The 17,985-nt window shown below is 47.3% G+C and overlaps 1 protein-coding gene across 5 annotated transcripts in view; it reads right to left on the reverse strand.

The window, feature by feature from the left end:
* Window positions 1–9,283: 9,283 nt before the first annotated feature.
* The window catches only part of EIF4G1 (eukaryotic translation initiation factor 4 gamma 1), a 179,230-nt gene continuing 170,528 nt past the window's right edge, over window positions 9,284–17,985 (reverse strand). For all 5 annotated transcript variants that reach the window (XM_082249782.1, XM_082249780.1, XM_082249781.1 and 2 more), the window contains one exon: window positions 9,284–10,932. In XM_082249782.1, coding sequence (XP_082105908.1) covers window positions 10,742–10,932 — 191 coding nt within the window. In that variant the 3' untranslated portion in view covers window positions 9,284–10,741. The remainder of the gene's footprint in view (window positions 10,933–17,985) is intronic.

Here is a 17,985-nt window from a genome sequence, read left to right on the forward strand (position 1 = left end):
CGTCTGTCGTCTCATTAGGCTCATGCCCTGACGTTGTCAGGTATGCATATAAGCATGTGGGGGCCATACAAACTACTGAGTACCATTTTAATTTGCTGCAATGAAACTTCAGCAAAATGGACGAGGTTGCTGCATCATTTTTTTCACAGGGTGAAACGGTGTTTTTGACTACAGCCCTCTGTAGGTTGATAATTTTAATTTCCATCAAACAATGTGTCATCCTTTCGATCCTAACACAATACTCAGTCCATATCAGTATAGATATCCAGCATGATATTTTTCTCAGGTCGCCTTTCAGGACAGCACCTGGAGAGAGCGCAGCTCCACCCAATCCACAGGAAACACTGCCAAATAAAAACTCCTCCTCTTCCACCATGCCACAGTCATTTGCGTTTCCTCCGCCATGGTGGAAGCATTGCAGGAGCTGTGTGGAAGGGCTGCACTCTCTCAAGGGGAGAGAAGGAGTTATTGCCCATTTTTTGGTATTTCAGATGGAGACCATCCCAGCTCCCCTCCCTGGAGTGTCAAAGGGGGTATGCTCCGGAGCCTCTCACCTCGTTCGCTCAGGGGAGCTGAGACCCATCGGAGGATCCGGTCCGGGCGTCAGAGGTCCGCGCTTCGGCTGTACAGCAGGCGGGGAGTCGCTTTAGACTTTAAATCTCCCGCATTTTTCGGACTCTGATACCGGGGACGCGCGGCGTCACTTCCGGTGGGGGAGTGGCGGCGATAGCTCCGGCCGCACTACACGCAGGGGTCAGAGGCAGGTCGCAAGGTCAGCGCTTCCGGTCCACAGGAGGATGCGGGAAGCGGCATTTATATCGGAGAGATCTGCCAGTAGCTGCGCTTTCAAAACAGACATGGAAGAAAGGACTGCAGCATCGGTGGAAGCAGGCACCGCCAGCCAAGCTCAGGTAGGAGAGGTGCAGTGGTGCCTCTTTTTCTATATCATGTGCGCTTTTATTTGGGGTTTTTTTCTTTCCCTCCTTTGGAGCCTGCCCTGTAGTACTGAGTAACTGTTCCCAGTCTGACAGGATATGCATGCATCTGGGAGTCTTTTTTCTGATCTTTTGGTGTGGGTCACTGTTTCTCCCTTGCAAAAAAATCACTAGGTGGTGGTTTTCAATAGTGGTCATTGGGGATTCATGGTGGCTTTTTCTTTACTAGGTTAAAGCCACAGTGAAGACAAGAGCCCCAGCATCAAGGAAATGCCCTTCATGCAAAATTCCGCTCAGAGATTCCTGGGTGAAGCCACTTTGCAAATCCTGTATTGCTGATCTGGAGAAAGACGAGTCTAGTCAGCAGAATAAATGACCATCTCTTCATTCAAGGAACTTACAGACACCCTGTCCTCAGTTCGTTCCCTGTTATCCAGGACGCCACCAGTTCTATCAGATTCCCAACAAACGGGTGGAACATCTTCCCAGCCATCTACTTCTAAATCTGCAGTATCTAGTGACTCAGAAGATGAAGGGGCAAGTGCTCTCTGTTCCGTCAGGGAGTCAGAGCAGGAAGAAAAGGAAGAGGTGGCTAGATCTTCCAGATACAAATTATCCTTGGAAGAAGTAGAGGATTTGCTGGGGGCGATTTACACCACGTTAGAAATCGCAGAAGAAAAAGTGCAAGTTTAAATACATGACAAAATGTACCAGGGTCTAGAACAGACAAAACACAGGGTTTTTCCTGTTCATAAAGTCCTTACGGAATCTATTGAGAAAGAGTGGAAGGACCCAGAGAGGGCACCTTTTTTCTCTCCAAGTCCCTAAAAAGGAGATTTCCGTTTGAAGAGGATACGGCACATCTGTGGAACAAAAAGCCCAGAGTGGATGCGGCTTTTTCTCAGGTGTCTCGCCGCACGGATTTGGCGTTCGAAGACATGGGTGTTCTGAAAGACGCCATGGATAAAAGGGCAGATTCTCTCCTTAAAAAGGCTTGGGATTCCACCTACGGCCACATCACCCTGAACGCGCCCGATCTCGTCTGATCTCGGAAGCTAAGCAGGGTCGGGCCTGGTTAGTACCTGGATGGGAGACCGCCTGGGAATACCCGGTGCTGTACGCTACGTCCAGGAGAGATCTTTTGACACAGGGGAACCTGGTTTATCCGGAACTGGACCGCCTACAACTGACAGCGTGGTTTCTGAGGAAGACCTCTTAAGAGCCAGAGGCCTGTCGGAAAAAGTTATCTCTACCCTTCTCTCCAGTAGGAAGAAGGTGACCAGGGATATTTACATGAAAGTCTGGAGAAAATATAACTTCTGGTGTTCCAGCAAGAATTTGGAATTAAAGAATTTAGTTTCAGTGCTAGAGTTCCTCCATGAAGGAATGGAGAAGGGACTAGCAGCCAGCACTCTAAAAACGCAAGTAGCGCACTTTCAGTTTTTTCGAAAAGACTTTGTCCCAAGAGACTCTAATTATTAGATTTTTCAAGGCATTAGCCCGCAACAGGCCAATAGCCCTTAAAGCATTTCCCAAATGGGATTTGACCATTGTGTTACAAGGTTTGACTAAGTTTCCTTTTGCCATTAAAAGAGGCTTCTCTGAAGAATTTGGTTTTGAAGACTATCTTTTTTGATAGCAATAACCTCGGCCAGGAGGATCAGTGAGATTCAGGCCCTCTCAGTTTCAGACCCTTTTTTGACAATTTTTGCAGATCGAGTAGTCCTGAGAACGGACCCAGCCTTTCTTCCAAAGATTGCTTCAACTTTTCATAGATCACAAGAAATTGTGTTACCAACCTTCTCCTCAACTCCTAGTAATACTCGGGAAGAATCCTTTCATACCTTGGATGTAAGGAGATGCTTACTTCAGTTCCTTCTGGTATCTAAAGAATTCAGAAAGACAAATGCATTATTTGTCATCTTCTCAGGGTCCCGTATAGGAGAAAAAGCATCAAAGAGCACTTTAGGCAAATGGCTCAGATGGGCAATTGAACAGGCTTATGTAGCTCAAGGAGAAGAACCTCCAGAAGGCATTTTGGCGCATTCTACCAGGTCTGTGGCAACCTCATGGGCTGAAAGGGCCGGTGCTTCGTCTGAACAGATCTGCAAGGCAGCTACCTGGTCTAGCTTTTCAACCTTTTTTAGACACTACAGGTTGGACTTGTTGTCAGCTCAGGATCAAGCCTTCGGCAGAAAGGTTCTGCAGGCAGTGGTCCCACCCTAAGTGTAAGTTACTCGCTTATCCTCTCCAGGTGCTGTCCTGAAAGGCGACCTGAGAAAACCTTAGTTACTTACCGGTGACGGTATTTCTAAGAGCCTTTCAGGACAGCAGCAGCTACCCCCCCTTGGTTTTGTTTATAATATAATTTTGTAAATGTTTAACCTGTGGTAGTTGTTTATGTTCTGTTTTCCAGCATGTCGGAGGCTACTCTATGACTGAGGCATGGTGGAAGAGGAGGAGTTTTTATTTGGCAGTGTTTACTGTGGATTGGGTGGAGCTGCGCTCTCTCCAGGTGCTGTCCTGAAAGGCTCTTAGAAATACCGTCACCGGTAAGTAACTAAGGTTTTCCCCCTTGAGATCTGATGTGTTTTCAAAGTGTTACTTTGCTTTTTTTTTTTTTTTTTGAGCAGTGTATACAGTTCTATAGTCATGATGTGCGCCATAACAGATAGAATAGTGACACCTTCATTATGATCTATATGAAAAAGGGAAGGTTTGAGGAGGGACTAACTGCAGTTGAGATAGCTCTTCATTGAAAATCTTCAGATCACTATGGCTTGCTCAAAACTGAAACATAACCATTTGGTAGAGTGGACCTTAAACCAGCATGTTTGCCTGTATAAAATATGAAACGGTGGCTGGAATAGCAGCAGTCAAACTGTAGATATGAACGAACTGCAGGCCCTAAACTCATAATAAAAATGGGTTTTTGTAAAATCTTACCGTAAAATCCTTTTCTCTTAGCTCATTGACAGACGTAGTCCTCGGTGATACAGCACCTTCGGGTTATGTTGCCTCCACAGGAGCAGGACTAGACAGGAAATTAAAATGCTCTGGCCACACCCTAGGGGCAGTCCCAGAGGGTATATCCTCTCTGTCTCTCTGCCTCAGCAAATCAGTTATGTCAAAAAGCAGTCTTTAGAGATTTTAACCCAACCCAACTCCAAAACAGAGGGGCGGGGACTAAGTCTGTCAATGAGCTAAGAGAAAAGGATTTTACGGTAAGATTTTACAAAAATCCATTTTTCTCTATCGCTCATTGACAGACGTAGTCCTCGGTGATACAGCACCTTCGGGACGTCCCAGAGCAGTATCACAAATGAGGGGTGGGAAAATGGAAATCAAATCCCAATCTAGAAGGCCCAACCGGTGCCAACTAGAAGTTTACAATGCTCATCCTTAATGATGAGACTCAACAAAAAAAGAAATTTTTCAAACAGAAAAAAAACTCTCGAGGTAGACCACCGGTCTCCTCAAATTGCGGCCTGCAAAACCTTGCGGCCAAATGAGGCATCCGCCGATGCCGTCACATCAATTTTATAGAATTTTGTAAAGGTATGTACCGACGACCAGGTGGCCGCCTTACATACCTGGACCACTGACGCCTGATGGCGAAAGGCCCAGGAAGTACTGAGCGCTCGAGTGGAGTGCGCCCTAACAGGGAACGGAGGACTCTGACCCTTAATAGAATAAGCCTGTACCACCGTCTGTCTAATCCATTTGGCAATGGTCGCGGCAGATGCAGGCAAACCCTTTCTGGGGCCATCCGTGATCACAAAAAGTGAATCCGTCTTACGGAATGATTCCGTAGCTTTCAGGTATACTCCGATTGCCCGAACCACATCCCAGGAATGCAACGCATGTTCCCGATGATGCTTGGGCTGAGGACACAAGGAAGGTAGTACAATATCTTCATTCAGATGAAAATCTGAAACCACCTTAGGAAGAAAGGATGGCTTAGGATGAAGTACTACCTTATCCCTATGAATTACTAGGTATGGGGACTGGCATGATAATGCAGCCAGTTCTGACACCCTGCGAGCAGAAGTGATAGCCACCAAGAAGGCCACCTTCTGGGATAAACTAAACAAGGGAATCTCCCTGATGTTTTCAAAGGGAGGTTTCTGTAGAACCGACAAAACTAAATTAAGATCCCAGGGCGGTAAGGGCGCGCGGACTGGTGGAGCCAGGTGCCGCACCCCCTGGATGAAATTCCGCACCAAGGACTTGGTAGCTAAAGGTTTCTGAAAGAAGATTGCTAATGCTGAAACTTGACCCTTGATGGTGCTCAAGGCTAGCTTCTGCTCAACCCCTTGTTGCAAAAAAGCCAATATTCGAGTCACCGAATAGGTACGTGGAGGAAATCCTAAAGATTCGCACCACGCAATATAAGTCTTCCATGTGTGATAATAGACCTTGCTGGAAGTCGCTTTCCTTGCTTTAATAAGGGTAGGAATGACTGAAGCTGACAAACCTCTGTCCTTCAGTACTTGGGTCTCAATGGCCAGGCCATTAAAACCAGCGACTGTAAAGCACGATGGTAAATTGGTCCTTGAGACCACAGACACTCCCTGAGACGAAGTTCCCACGGAACGTCTGCGACTAGCCTGTCCAAGTCGGCCAGGCCGGCTTGACGAGGCCAGCCTAGAATTTCTAGGACCACTGGTGCTGACTGGATCTAAACCAGGCGTCCCTAGAGCTATCTGGCCCCGACCATCCGAGAAAGTCTGGTCGTTTTCTGTTCCCACACATTTATCAGATACCTGATTGCTATCAGGAAGGGTGATCTTTTCTGGTTGAACCTCAGGGACCGAAGTCACCCGGCTAGAGGCTTCTTGGCCTGTCTGGTCAACCAGATCCGATTCCTGTGGGGAATTGAGACTAATCTTAGGAAAAGGTAAAGGAAAAGATCTATTCAGGGAACGGTGACTACCGCTCCCTGTAGTACTTAAATGTTGGAAGGGAAGAATCGCACCGGTAGTAGTAGTTGATGCTCGATCTAATGTCCTGAATACCGGTGAAAACGTCCCCCCACCCTCAAACCGGGTGGGGGCGCACCTTCAGGCTGTGTACTCCTTTGCTTCGGGTTTGGCTGAGTTGGTCCTCTGTTTGTCCGACCAGCCTTTCTTGAACCCTCCTGGAGGAGTCTTGCCTTTCCCGCTTGTTCCAGCCGGGCGTGCGAACCCTTTATGGGCGGTAAAGAAAGGTCCTCGCTTGTTGCGAGGTCCCTTAGCTTTAGCAGCCTGTGGCAAAAAAGTGCTCTTGCCCCCAGTGGCATCCTTAATGATTTCATCTAGGGTGGCCCCAAATAGACGATTCCCCTGAAAGGGGAGATTCGTCAAGGTCTTTTTGGAACCTAGGTCAGCTGACCAGCATTTTAACCACAGCACACGTCTGAGGATTACCGCTGACATAGATGCATGCCCTAATAGGGGAGTAGTGTCCAAGGCTGCGTCACAGATAAACTGTAGCCCTTGTATAATCTGTTCCATCAAATCAGATGTTTCCTGGGGAATATCTTTTCCCCTAAGGTCTTGGCGTACCAATCTCGCCCATTCCGTAAGTGTCTGGGAAACTAGACCAATAACAATTACTGGTCTAAATGCTGACCCTATCAGAGAGAAGATGGTGCGGGACTCTGCTTCCATCTTTCGATCCACCGGATCCTTAAAGGATGAAGTGTCCTCCACTGGGATAACCGTGGCTTTATTCAGCCTGGAAATAGGTGGATCCACCACTGGTGGTACCGTCCATTTCTTAATGATGGATTCCTCAAACGGATAGCGTCTAGCAATACGCTTGGAAATAGTAAAGGTACGTTTAGAATGCTCCCATTCTCCTTTAATCTTATTACCAAAACACTTGGGTACAGGAAAAACCTTCACCGTTTTGATGGGCTTGTTAGTACCAAAAGGAATCTCTGTATCAGTTGCTTCTGCCGGTAAAACCTCAAGTTTTAAGGTTTCCTGCACTGCCACAACTAGTGCGTCCACCAATGCTTCTTCCTGAATTATAGCGGGAGAAGAAACGTCCTCCTCACTGTCTGAGGGAGCTTTACCTGAGGTAACAGCCCTTGCGGAGGGACCTGCAACTGCAGTGACCATCTCTGAATCTGAGTCAGAGGTGTCAGATAATATAGGGGTAGGCGGGGGTCGCTTCCTTGACCCTCATCCCTGACAGGCCGCCTCCACCCGAGCCACCATAGACTCCAAAATTGCTGTAAATGCCTCTACACTCTGTGCACCGGCGGGTCCCGTGGCCCCCTCGAGGGAAACAGGTGGGGGAATTTGTGTGGCAGGGTCCATGATTATTCCAGTAACTTCCCGGATAATATAATTCAAAAATAAAAAACTTTTTTTTTTTTTTTCACAGACCCCCAGCGCCACAAAAGCCCCTTAGTGTTACCTGCTAGGGATCCCTATCGATCGAGAGAGAGAGAGAGAGAGAGAGAGATAGACCCCCAGGCTCACCACTTGATGCTCAGAGTTTAACTGCAACAGGTTACAGCGCTGTCTTGACAAACAGGAAGTCTTTTGGCTGGCTGCCCAGGAAGAAAGGAGGCGGCTCCGCCCCTCTACACGCCTTCCGGCGCCTCCCCTAGCTCCACGAGGTGTTTGGATCACCTCAAACATGGCCGCCCCCATGCTGGAGACACGAGGCTACGCCAAAATGGCGGCTCGTGCAATCCAGCAAAAAAAAAAAAATGGCGGCGGCCTGTACCGAATAGCGGTGTGCTGCAGGGCACACAACACTATCTCTGCATGGGGATTTTTGGCGTGGTTGGCGGTACCGGCCCTGGCGGACCCCATGGCCTTCGGAAGGCCTGCTATAGCTGGAGATTTGACTAGGAAGGCAGTCTACATGTCCGTGGCTTCTGACTGGTAGGTACCTTATTCTTATCACAGTAAGATTCCCAGACTGCCACTGATTACAATCTTTTAAACATGTATACAATTAGATTGTTAGCTCCCAAACCAAGCCTCCTGGCTTTTTGCACATAAAATCACACTCAAAGTAGGGGGATCTGTGCCATGTTATAGGATAGAGGGGGGACTCTATCTTACCATACAGAGAGGGGCCCGCGTTCACCACAAGACCGTCAGGGGGAAAAGGGGGAACATACTACTCACCATACCGGAACCAGGCGGGCACCAACTCCTGACAGTACCCCTCTCCACCGGGGCGGGAGGGCTGTCGACCAATACGGACGCCGTGACTCATGGTCTTTGGCGTTTCAGCGAGACTTTTAACTCGCGGGGTCAGTCCCTTAATGGGACTTTGTCGCGGCCGACCCAGCGCGGAGCTATGGCCTGCACGCGCTCGTAGGCTGAACTGGGGTGACCACCGGATCTCAACATCCAGCCCGTCGCCCAGTTCAGCTTTCTTGCTTGAAGATCTCACAGGAACACTGGAGAAAAAAGCTGTCTAAAAAATCTTTTTAAGAAAAAAATCTTGCCAGGACCGAAGATCCCAGCAAGGTATCTAGGTCCTTACTCCTAACTAGACAGAAAATAACTGATTTGCTGAGGCAGAGAGAGAGAGGATATACCCTCTGGGACTGCCCCTAGGGTGTGGCCAGAGCATTTTAATTTCCTGTCTAGTCCTGCTCCTGTGGAGGCAACATAACCCGAAGGTGCTGTATCACCGAGGACTACGTCTGTCAATGAGCGATAGAGAAATATACTCTTAAATCAAGCATGCCACATCTCAAAAACGCAGTAAGGCTGGGTTCACTATATTATAATATATCTATCTACACACACACACACAGACACACATACATACACATTATACACACTATATATATATATATATATATATACATACACACATACACACACATACATACATATACACACACATACATAATATATACACACACATGTGTGTATATATATATATATATATATATATATATATATATATATATATATATACACACACACACACACACACACACACACATACACGCATATATACGGGTCCGGTTTTGGTGCAGTTTCCATAAAAAAGTACCTAATCCAGGCTGAGAAATGCGCACGACCCTTATAAAAATTTGCACCACAACTGGCCTGAATATATGTCAAGTGGCTCCATTGAAAGCTTATCTGGTTCACGTTTTGTGACTCTGTTGCAGTTCAAAACGCATCCGATTAACATATATGTGAACAGAACCTAACACTGTTTGAGGTAACAGCTGTGCAGATAGCCAAGTGGGGTTCAGCTCTGACCCTTATGGAAAAATGATGATCTTTGCATATGTTATTTCACCGGATGAAATAACACCATAGTGTGTTAATAAACAGAGATTTACAGTGTGATGAAACTGTGTACAGTAGGTGCTATTAATAACAAAGAGGTATTGTGGTGCTTTAGTTTGCATTTTACTTGGGTACAATAGCATAATTTATGACCCCAATCAGAACTTGGCAACAAAAAACACCTTAAATGCTAATGGTCAAAAGTTTCAAGCCTGTACATCTTTCATATTATTCACAATTCTACAAGTGTATATAATCTCTGGAAGCATATACTTGCCAGCATTAACAATTACAGAATCCATCAATTAGAAGAGATTAAGCTTTTGATGCAAGCATTATGAAGACTGATTCCCTGCCTTGTTGTTGATACAGAAGAGATATTACAGCAAATTTTAGGGACACAGAAAACAAGACACATCATATAAGGTTCTTATTTATTCCAGTTTCTGTGAAAAGAGGTTTTGGTGGGATTTGTAAGTCAGAATCATTTAAATACTTAATAAAGAAAGCAAAAAGTATTTACAAATTTCATTCTTTCTTGGTTTAATAATTACAAGAACCTCCAAAACATTTTGGAAGGACAAATAACCAAAAGGCTTTGCTTTCTCTATAAATACAGAATTTGCTAGGGTTGAGAGATGCCTCTTTCCAACACATGGTGATTGCAATTGAAATAAAATAAGTTTCTAACTCCAAGAAAGAGGGGAGTTTAAAAAAAAAAAAAAAATTCAGCTGTTGGTAATAGAGCATCTATCTGTTTTGATCATTACAGATCAATTTGAAGTTCATTGGATTATTAAAAAAAAAAAACAAAGAAAAAAAAAAAAACCACAAAACTAACATTCGCCGGTGTCCTGAACTCCATCATGAGATAGAGAACAGAACATGATCTGAAAATAGCTTGTTGCCACTTCAAATCAAAAGAATTTGTAATAATTATATATATTTATATATATATTTATATATCTATATTTCAGCCATAAAGAGCAGAGAGAAGCTCAGGTGCTCCGTCCCACTGAAGCATGTAGGCTCCACACGCCCTTATAAAAACCATATTTCCACAAGTGAAAATTGTGCATGTGCCCCAACCTGTGTGATGGAGGGCAGGGGGAAGGCTGGGGGATAAAGGTAGGGCACAGCTTTCCACTCATCCTTCAGCAGTCCCAAAATACCTCATATACTTTTTTTTTTTCTTTTAATTATAGTGAAAACCCAAAAATTGTTGCATGAAAGAAAAAAAAAAAAAAAGAAACCAAAAAAAAAAAAAAAAAAAAAAAAAAAAAAAAAAAAAGCTTGTGTACACCCATGTGCAAACCTTCTCTTTCAACAGCCCACACGTGGCAATCTTTCTGCCTTTCAATGCCGTGTGACAGGCTACCTCCTACCCTCTGCCAGTCTTCATTACTCAAGGAGTCAAAACTCTCTCGCAAATGCAAAATCATTGGGATTTATGTATTTCTGTTAAAAAGTCAGCAGGGGAATGAGGGGAAAAAAATGGAAGCCCCAGTGAAAACCAAGAGCAAGCATATGGGCAAATTTGTTTCAGTCCTTGTGATCGGTATCGGATTCATCATCTGCTTCCCGCAGCCATGTAAAGAAGGCTGTGACAGATTTTAGAGCAACTCCTTTTCCCTGCTGCTCAGCTGGGTCCTTGCTGGATTCCCACTTGTTAAAAGGTTCCTCTTTTATCACATCCTCATCATACAGAGCATCAAAAAACATTCGCAGCAAATCTGTAGGAGAAAAAAAATAATCAATTCCAAATATTGTGAATTGTGCTTTCCAGAATAAAACACAAGTGCCTTCTAGTCTAGTCTACAAACACAAGGTGAAAATCTCAGCAGTCTAATATCAGTTTGCTAGAACATTAAGGAAAAATTGGATTTTTGACTTACCGTAAAATCCATGTCTCTGATGTTCATTGACAGGCAGCTCCAGATTCTTCTTAACCATTGAGTTATACTGCCCCCTACAGGAGTAGGACACTAGGCAGGAAGAAGCTTAACTACACCTATGGGCAGTCCCTTGGGGTATACTCCCACTCAGCTATAGGCACTCAGTTTCGTTTCAAGCAGTGTCAGAAGAATGCCAACTCCAGAAGGGTGGGTGCTGTGTCCGTCAATGAACATCAGATTTTACGGTAAGTCAAAAATCCCATTTTCTTCTTTGTTCATTGACAGACACAACTCCTCACTCTTAAACATTGGGATATCCCAAATCAGCGGCAAGCATGAGGGGTGGGAAAAACATCAGAAAAAAATTCCCAAGGAGGGATGACCGTCTACTAAACAAACAGACGCTGAATCGCCTCCTGCAATGTCTGGAGTTTTTCCAGAGGAAGAAACACTGGCTGAGGACGAGTACAGAGACAGACCCAGATAGTCCTGTTTTTGTGGACAGAACCAAAGCAGACTCCTGAATTTTCAGGATCCCACGAACTTCCTCAGAGTTCGCAGAGCAATCTACAGTAGTTAATCAGAGCAGTCAGGGACTCCGCTTGCAGAAGATGATCGTCCAGGTACCCCTAGTACCGCAATCCCCCGCTGACTTAAACAATGCCAGCACCGGGGCCAACACTTCTGTGAAGACCCGAGGTGCGGAGGGGAGACCAAAAGGTCAGCGCCAGCGAATGTACTCCATGCGGAACTTCTGTACTTGCACTAAGCAACTTAGCGCCTTGAGTTCCAGAATTAGCCGTACCTTGCCTTCCTGGGGACTTTAAAGAGGTTTGAGTAAAAAAACCTTAAAAATGTTTAGAAGTCGGAACTGGAACAATCACCCCTTGACGTGTAACAAGTCTTGCACTGCCCCAAAGAGACCCCGTAAGCGATCTGGGGACAAGTGCAGGTTGGAAGAGAAAAAACCTTTCTGGAGGACAAGATCGAACTCTCGTTGCCTGACCAAATAACTTCATGGACCCACTTGTCCTGTAGCAGGGAGGTCCATGGATCCGGAAACCAGCAAAGACGTCGCAGAGGCAGAGGCAGCCTTGTCCGCAGGCCTGGAAGAGCCCGCTTATGGGTTGCCAGACCAGTTCCTCTTGGAACCTCTGGTGGCGGCCCTGACTTTTGATCCCTTGTCTTGAAATCCTGAGAGACGAAGAGGCCGCTTAGGAGCCTGCAGTAGGTTGCCTGCGGAAGAAAAGTACTCTTCCCCCCGTGAGAACTTTAACAATGTGATCCAGGGAAGCTCCAAAAAGAGGCAATCCCCTACAAGAGGGAGATCAGAGAAGGCCTTTTTAGAAGTCTAGTCTGCAGACCAGCATTTCAGCCAGACAATACGCCGAAGGACTTCTGCTGATACAGACAGCCTAGAAATCAAAGGAGCCGCATCCAAAGAGACTCAAACTGTAGCCCCTGGATCAACCGGTCCACCAGCTCTGCAAAGACAGGGGGAAGCTATTCTCCCTCCAGGTCCTGGCGTAAAAGCTTTGCCCACTCAGTCAGTTTGCGACACCAGGGCAACAGTAATTACCGGCCTATTTGCCAAACCAGTCACAGCGCACATATGGCGGGCCAGAGCATCCACCCTCTTATTAGCTGGACCTGTAAAGGTCAGGGACTCCTCAACCGGGATGAAGGGACCATCCACTTTTTATGCAGTAAATCCTCATAAGGATACCACAAACAAAAACGCCTAACAACCACAGCGTTTTGGACAACCCAAATGTTTTGTGACAATGTTGTCAAGGTAAGCAGAAAGAGGAACACTCGCCACTTTGGAGAGCCTATGGATGCCAAAAGGAACCGGTGCCTCCGACACGGCATCAGCCGCAAACCTCCATTTTTAAAGTCACCTACTGACACAAACAGTGCATCCACCAGTGCCCTTTGAAGCATGGCTGGAGGAGCAAAGGAATCATCCTTACTATCCGAGCACTCACGGTGTGTGGACGCAGACCCAGTAGGGGCGGCTATACACTGAGTTCACCCTGAAAACACAACAATCCGGGGAGGACGCCGACTGTGATCCCACAAAGGGGGCGCCGGCCAAGGGTCCACAAATGGACCTTTCTGACCCCGCAAAAAACAGGGGGGGGGTCGCCCTCCAAGCAGGACATAGCCCCTTTAAAAAGGGGGCTGCCTGCCATGACGTGGACGCGCAAGCAGGGTACCCTCGCTAAAACAAGACAGGTGCCCCACACAATACTGGTGGCAAGACTGTCAAAAATTGAAGCACCCCACAGTGCCACCTGGTCTAAGGGAGGGGCCAAGCTGACCATATTGTCCGGCAGGCCGCGGCCTAAATTTTTGTGGGGGCTCAGCCGCAATTAAACGGATCCTCAGCCCGGCAGGTGCCCAAAGGAAGAGTGGGGGGCTTCCCCCCAACCCCATGCCGTGCACCCCCCCCAACAGTGGCGCCCGACTCGGCGGCATGGCCTGGTAGGCCGTAGACCATAAGCCGCGGTCTAAATTTTTGAGGGCGCCCAGCCGCGAGACCCAGCTGAGCCGACCACCCAGCTCAGCAGAGGGGAAGGCAGATGCTCAAACGGGAGGCAGTGGCTTCAGCCATCCTCACAGAGCCACCTCACATTAGGTTCCGACGAGTAGGCCGCAAAGCTGTGGCCTAAATTTTTGTCCGGATGCAGCCGTGTGAGGAACGTACCCGCGGATGGCAAAAACATCCACTTCCCCAGCCCAACAACCGCCAGGACATCCCTGCCCTGGTCAACACCTAGGTGGCACGGTACCCTACTCAACCCTCGTTGCACACCCAGGGAAAGCCTATCAGCACCAACTACAACCAACCCCCCTTAAGAGCAAATAGCAAAGCCAGCTAGTCACCTCCCGGGGGGGGGCACCCAAACTAATTGAAATGTTAGAGGTGCTGGGGGGATGAAGGAGAACCGACCATCCCAGGGAGGGGTACACATTCACCCCCAAAACCCTCCAGGGGTAGTGGTGGGACAGCTACTTACCACACCAGGAACAGGGTGGCACCACTCCGGACAGGACATCTCTACATCGTAATGTGGGTGCTGTCAGCCAGAAGGAAATGCTGCGACTTAGGCCAAAGCCAGTTCATATGCGTCCTCGCAAGACTTTAAACTCGCAGGTTAGCCCCCGTCCAGTGGGACTATGTTGCGGCCGACCTAGCGCGGAGCTGCAGTCTGCACGCACTCACTGCCCTGGACTGGGGGGACTGTAAGGATCTATATTATCCAGTTTGTCGCCCAGTCCGACACTTGATTGTAGTTCTCAAAGGAACAAAATAATAAAAGGGTGGGAAAAATAAAAAAAATGGATTTTTGTAAAATCTTACCGTAAAATCCTTTTCTCTTAGCTCATCGACAGACGTAGTCCTCGGTGATACACCACCTTCGGGTTATGTTACCTCCGCAGGAGCAGGACTAGACAGGAAATTAAAAAGCTCTGGCCACACCCTAGGGGCAGTCCCAGAGGGTATATCCTCTCTCTCTCTGCCTCAGCAAATCAGTTATGTGAAAAAGCAGTGCTTAGAGAATTTAACCCAACCCAACTCCAAAACAGAGGGGCGGGGACTACGTCTGTCGATGAGCTAAGAGAAAAGGATTTTACGGTAAGATTTTACAAAAATCCATTTTTCTCTAGCGCTCATCGACAGACGTAGTCCTCGGTGATACACCACCTTCGGGACGTCCCAGAGCAGTATCCCGACTGAGGGGTGGGAAAATGGAAATCAAATCCCAATCTAGAAGGCCCAACCGGTGCCAACTAGAAGTTTACAATGCTCATCCTTAATGATGAGACTCAACAAAAAAATTTTTCAAACAGAAAAAAACCGTCGAGGTAGACCACCGGTCTCCTCAAATTGCGGCCTGCAAAACCTTGCGGCCAAATGAGGCATCCGCCGATGCCGTCACATCAATTTTATAGAATTTAGTAAAGGTATGTACCGACGACCAAGTGGCCGCCTTACATACCTGGACCACTGACGCCTGATGGCGAAAGGCCCAGGAAGTACTGAGCGCTCGAGTGGAGTGCGCCCTAACAGGGAACGGAGGACTCTGACCCTTAATAGAATAAGCCTGTACCACCGTTTGTCTAATCCATTTGGCAATGGTCGCGGCAGATGCAGGCAAACCCTTTCTGGGGCCATCCGTGATCACAAAAAGTGAATCCGTCTTACGGAATGATTCCGTAGCTTTCAGGTATACCCTGATTGCCCGAACCACATCCAAGGAATGCAACGCATGTTCCCGATGATGCTTGGGCTGAGGACACAAGGAAGGTAGTACAATATCTTCATTCAGATGAAAATCTGAAACCACCTTAGGAAGAAAAGATGGCTTAGGATGAAGTACTACCTTATCCCTATGAATCACTAGGTATGGGGACTGGCATGATAATGCAGCCAGTTCTGACACCCTGCGAGCAGAAGTAATAGCCACCAAGAAGACCACCTTCTGGGATAAAGTAAGCAAGGGAATCTCCCTGATGTTTTCAAAGGGAGGTTTCTGTAGAACCGACAAAACCAAATTAAGATCCCAGGGCGGTAAGGGCGCGCGGACTGGAGGAGCCAGGTGCCGCACCCCCTGGATGAAATTCCGCACCAAGGATTTGGTAGCTAAAGGTTTCTGAAAGAAGATTGCTAATGCTGAAACTTGACCCTTGATGGTGCTCAAGGCTAGCTTCTGCTCAACCCCTTGTTGCAAAAAGGCCAATATTCGAGACACCGAATAGGTACGTGGAGGAAATCCTAAAGATTCGCACCACGCAATATAAGTCTTCCATGTGTGATAATAGACTTTGCTGGAAGTCGCTTTCCTTGCTTTAATAAGGGTAGGAATGACAGAAGTAGACAAACCTCTGTCCTTCAGTACTTGGGTCTCAATGGCCAGGCCATTAAAACCAGCGACTGTAAAGCACGATGGTAAATAGGTCCTTGAGACTACAGACACTCCCTGAGACGAAGTTCCCACGGAACGTCTGCGACTAACCTGTCCAAGTCGGCCAGGCCGGCTTGAAGAGGCCAGCCTAGAATTTCTAGGACCACTGGCGCTGATTGGATCTGAACCAGGCGTCCCTAGAGGTATCTGGCCCCGACCATCCGAGAAAGTCTGGTCGTTTTCTGTTCCCACACATTTATCAGATACCTGATAGTTATCAGGCAAGGTGATCTTTTCTGGTTGAACCTCAGGGACCGAAGTCACCCGACTAGAGGCTACTTGGCCTATCTGGTCAATCAGATCCGATTCCTGTGAGGTATCGGGACTAATCTTGGGAAAAGGTAAAGGAAAAGATCTATACAGGGAACGGTAACTACCGCTTCCTGTACTTAAATGTTGGAAGGGAAGAATCGCACCGGTAGTAGTGGTTGATGCTCGATCTAATGTCCTGAATACCGGTGAAAACGTCCCCCCACCCTGAAATTGGGTGGGGGCGCACCTTCAGGCTGTGTACTCCTTTACTTCGGGTTTGGCTGGGTTGGTCCTCTGCTTGTCCGACCAGCCCTTCTTGAACCCTCCTGGAGGAGTCTTGCCTTTCCCGGAAGTACCAGCCGGGCGTCCTTTATGGGCGGTAAAGAAAGGTCCTCGCTTGTTGCGAGGTTCCTTAGCTTTTGCAGCCTGTGGCAAAAAAGTACTCTTGCCCCCGGTGGCATCCTTAATGATTTCATCTAGGTTGGCTCCAAATAGACGATTCCCCTGAAAAGGGAGATTGGTCAAAGTCTTTTTGGAACCTAGGTCAGCTGACCAGCATTTTAACCACAGCACACGTCTGAGGATTACTGCTAACTTAGATGCATGCCCTAACAAGGGAGTAGTGTCCAAGGCTGCGTCACAGATAAACCGTAGCCCTTGTATGATCTGTTCTATCAAATCAGATGTCTCCTGGGGAATATCTTTTCCCCTAAGATCTTGGCGTACCATCTTCGCCCATTCTGTAAGTGTCTGGGAAACTAGACCAATAACAATTACTGGTCTAAATGCTGACCCTATCAGAGAAAAGATAGTGCGGGACTCCGCTTCTATCTTTCGATCCACCGGATCCTTAAAGGACGAAGTGTCCTCCACTGGAATAACCGTGGCTTTATTCAGCCTGGAAATAGGCGGATCCACGACTGGTGGTACCGTCCATTTCTTAATGATGGATTCCTCAAACGGATAGCGTCTAGCAATACGCTTGGAAATAGTAAAGGTACGTTTAGAATGTTCCCATTCTCCTTTAATCTGATTTCCAAAACATTTAGGTACAGGAAAAGCTTTCGCCGTCTTGATGGGCTTATTAGTCCCAAAAGGCCTCTCTGTTTCAGTTGCCTCTGCCGGTAAAGCCTCAAGTTTTAAGGTTTCTTGCACTGCCACAACTAGTGCGTCCACCAATGCTTCTTCCTGAATTATAGCAGGAGAAGAAGCGTCCTCCTCACTGTCTGAGGGGGCTTTACCTGGGATAGCAGCCCTTGCAGAGGAACCTGCAACTGCAGTGACCATCTCTGAATCAGAGTCAGAGGTGTCAGATAGTATAGGGGTAGGCGGGGGTCGCTTCCTTGACCCCCGTCCCTGACAGGCCGCCTCCACCCGAGCCACCATAGACTCCAAGATTGCTGTAAATGACTCTATACTCTGTACACCGGCGGGTCCCGAGGCCCCCTCGAGGGAAACAGGTGGGGGAATCTGTGTGGCAGGGTCCATAATAACTCCAGTTACTTCCTGGATGATATAATTCAAAGTAAAGAAAAAAACTTTTTCTTTTTTTTTTTTTTTTTTTCGACCCTCAGCGCCACAAAAAACCCCTTAGTGTTACCTGCTAGGGATCCCTATCGATCGAGAGAGAGAGAGATAGACCCCCAGGCTCACCACTTGATGTTCA

This window comes from Pelophylax lessonae (assembly GCF_965119305.1).
Source record: "Pelophylax lessonae genome assembly, chromosome: 3".
Classification (NCBI taxonomy): Eukaryota; Metazoa; Chordata; class Amphibia; order Anura; family Ranidae; genus Pelophylax; species Pelophylax lessonae.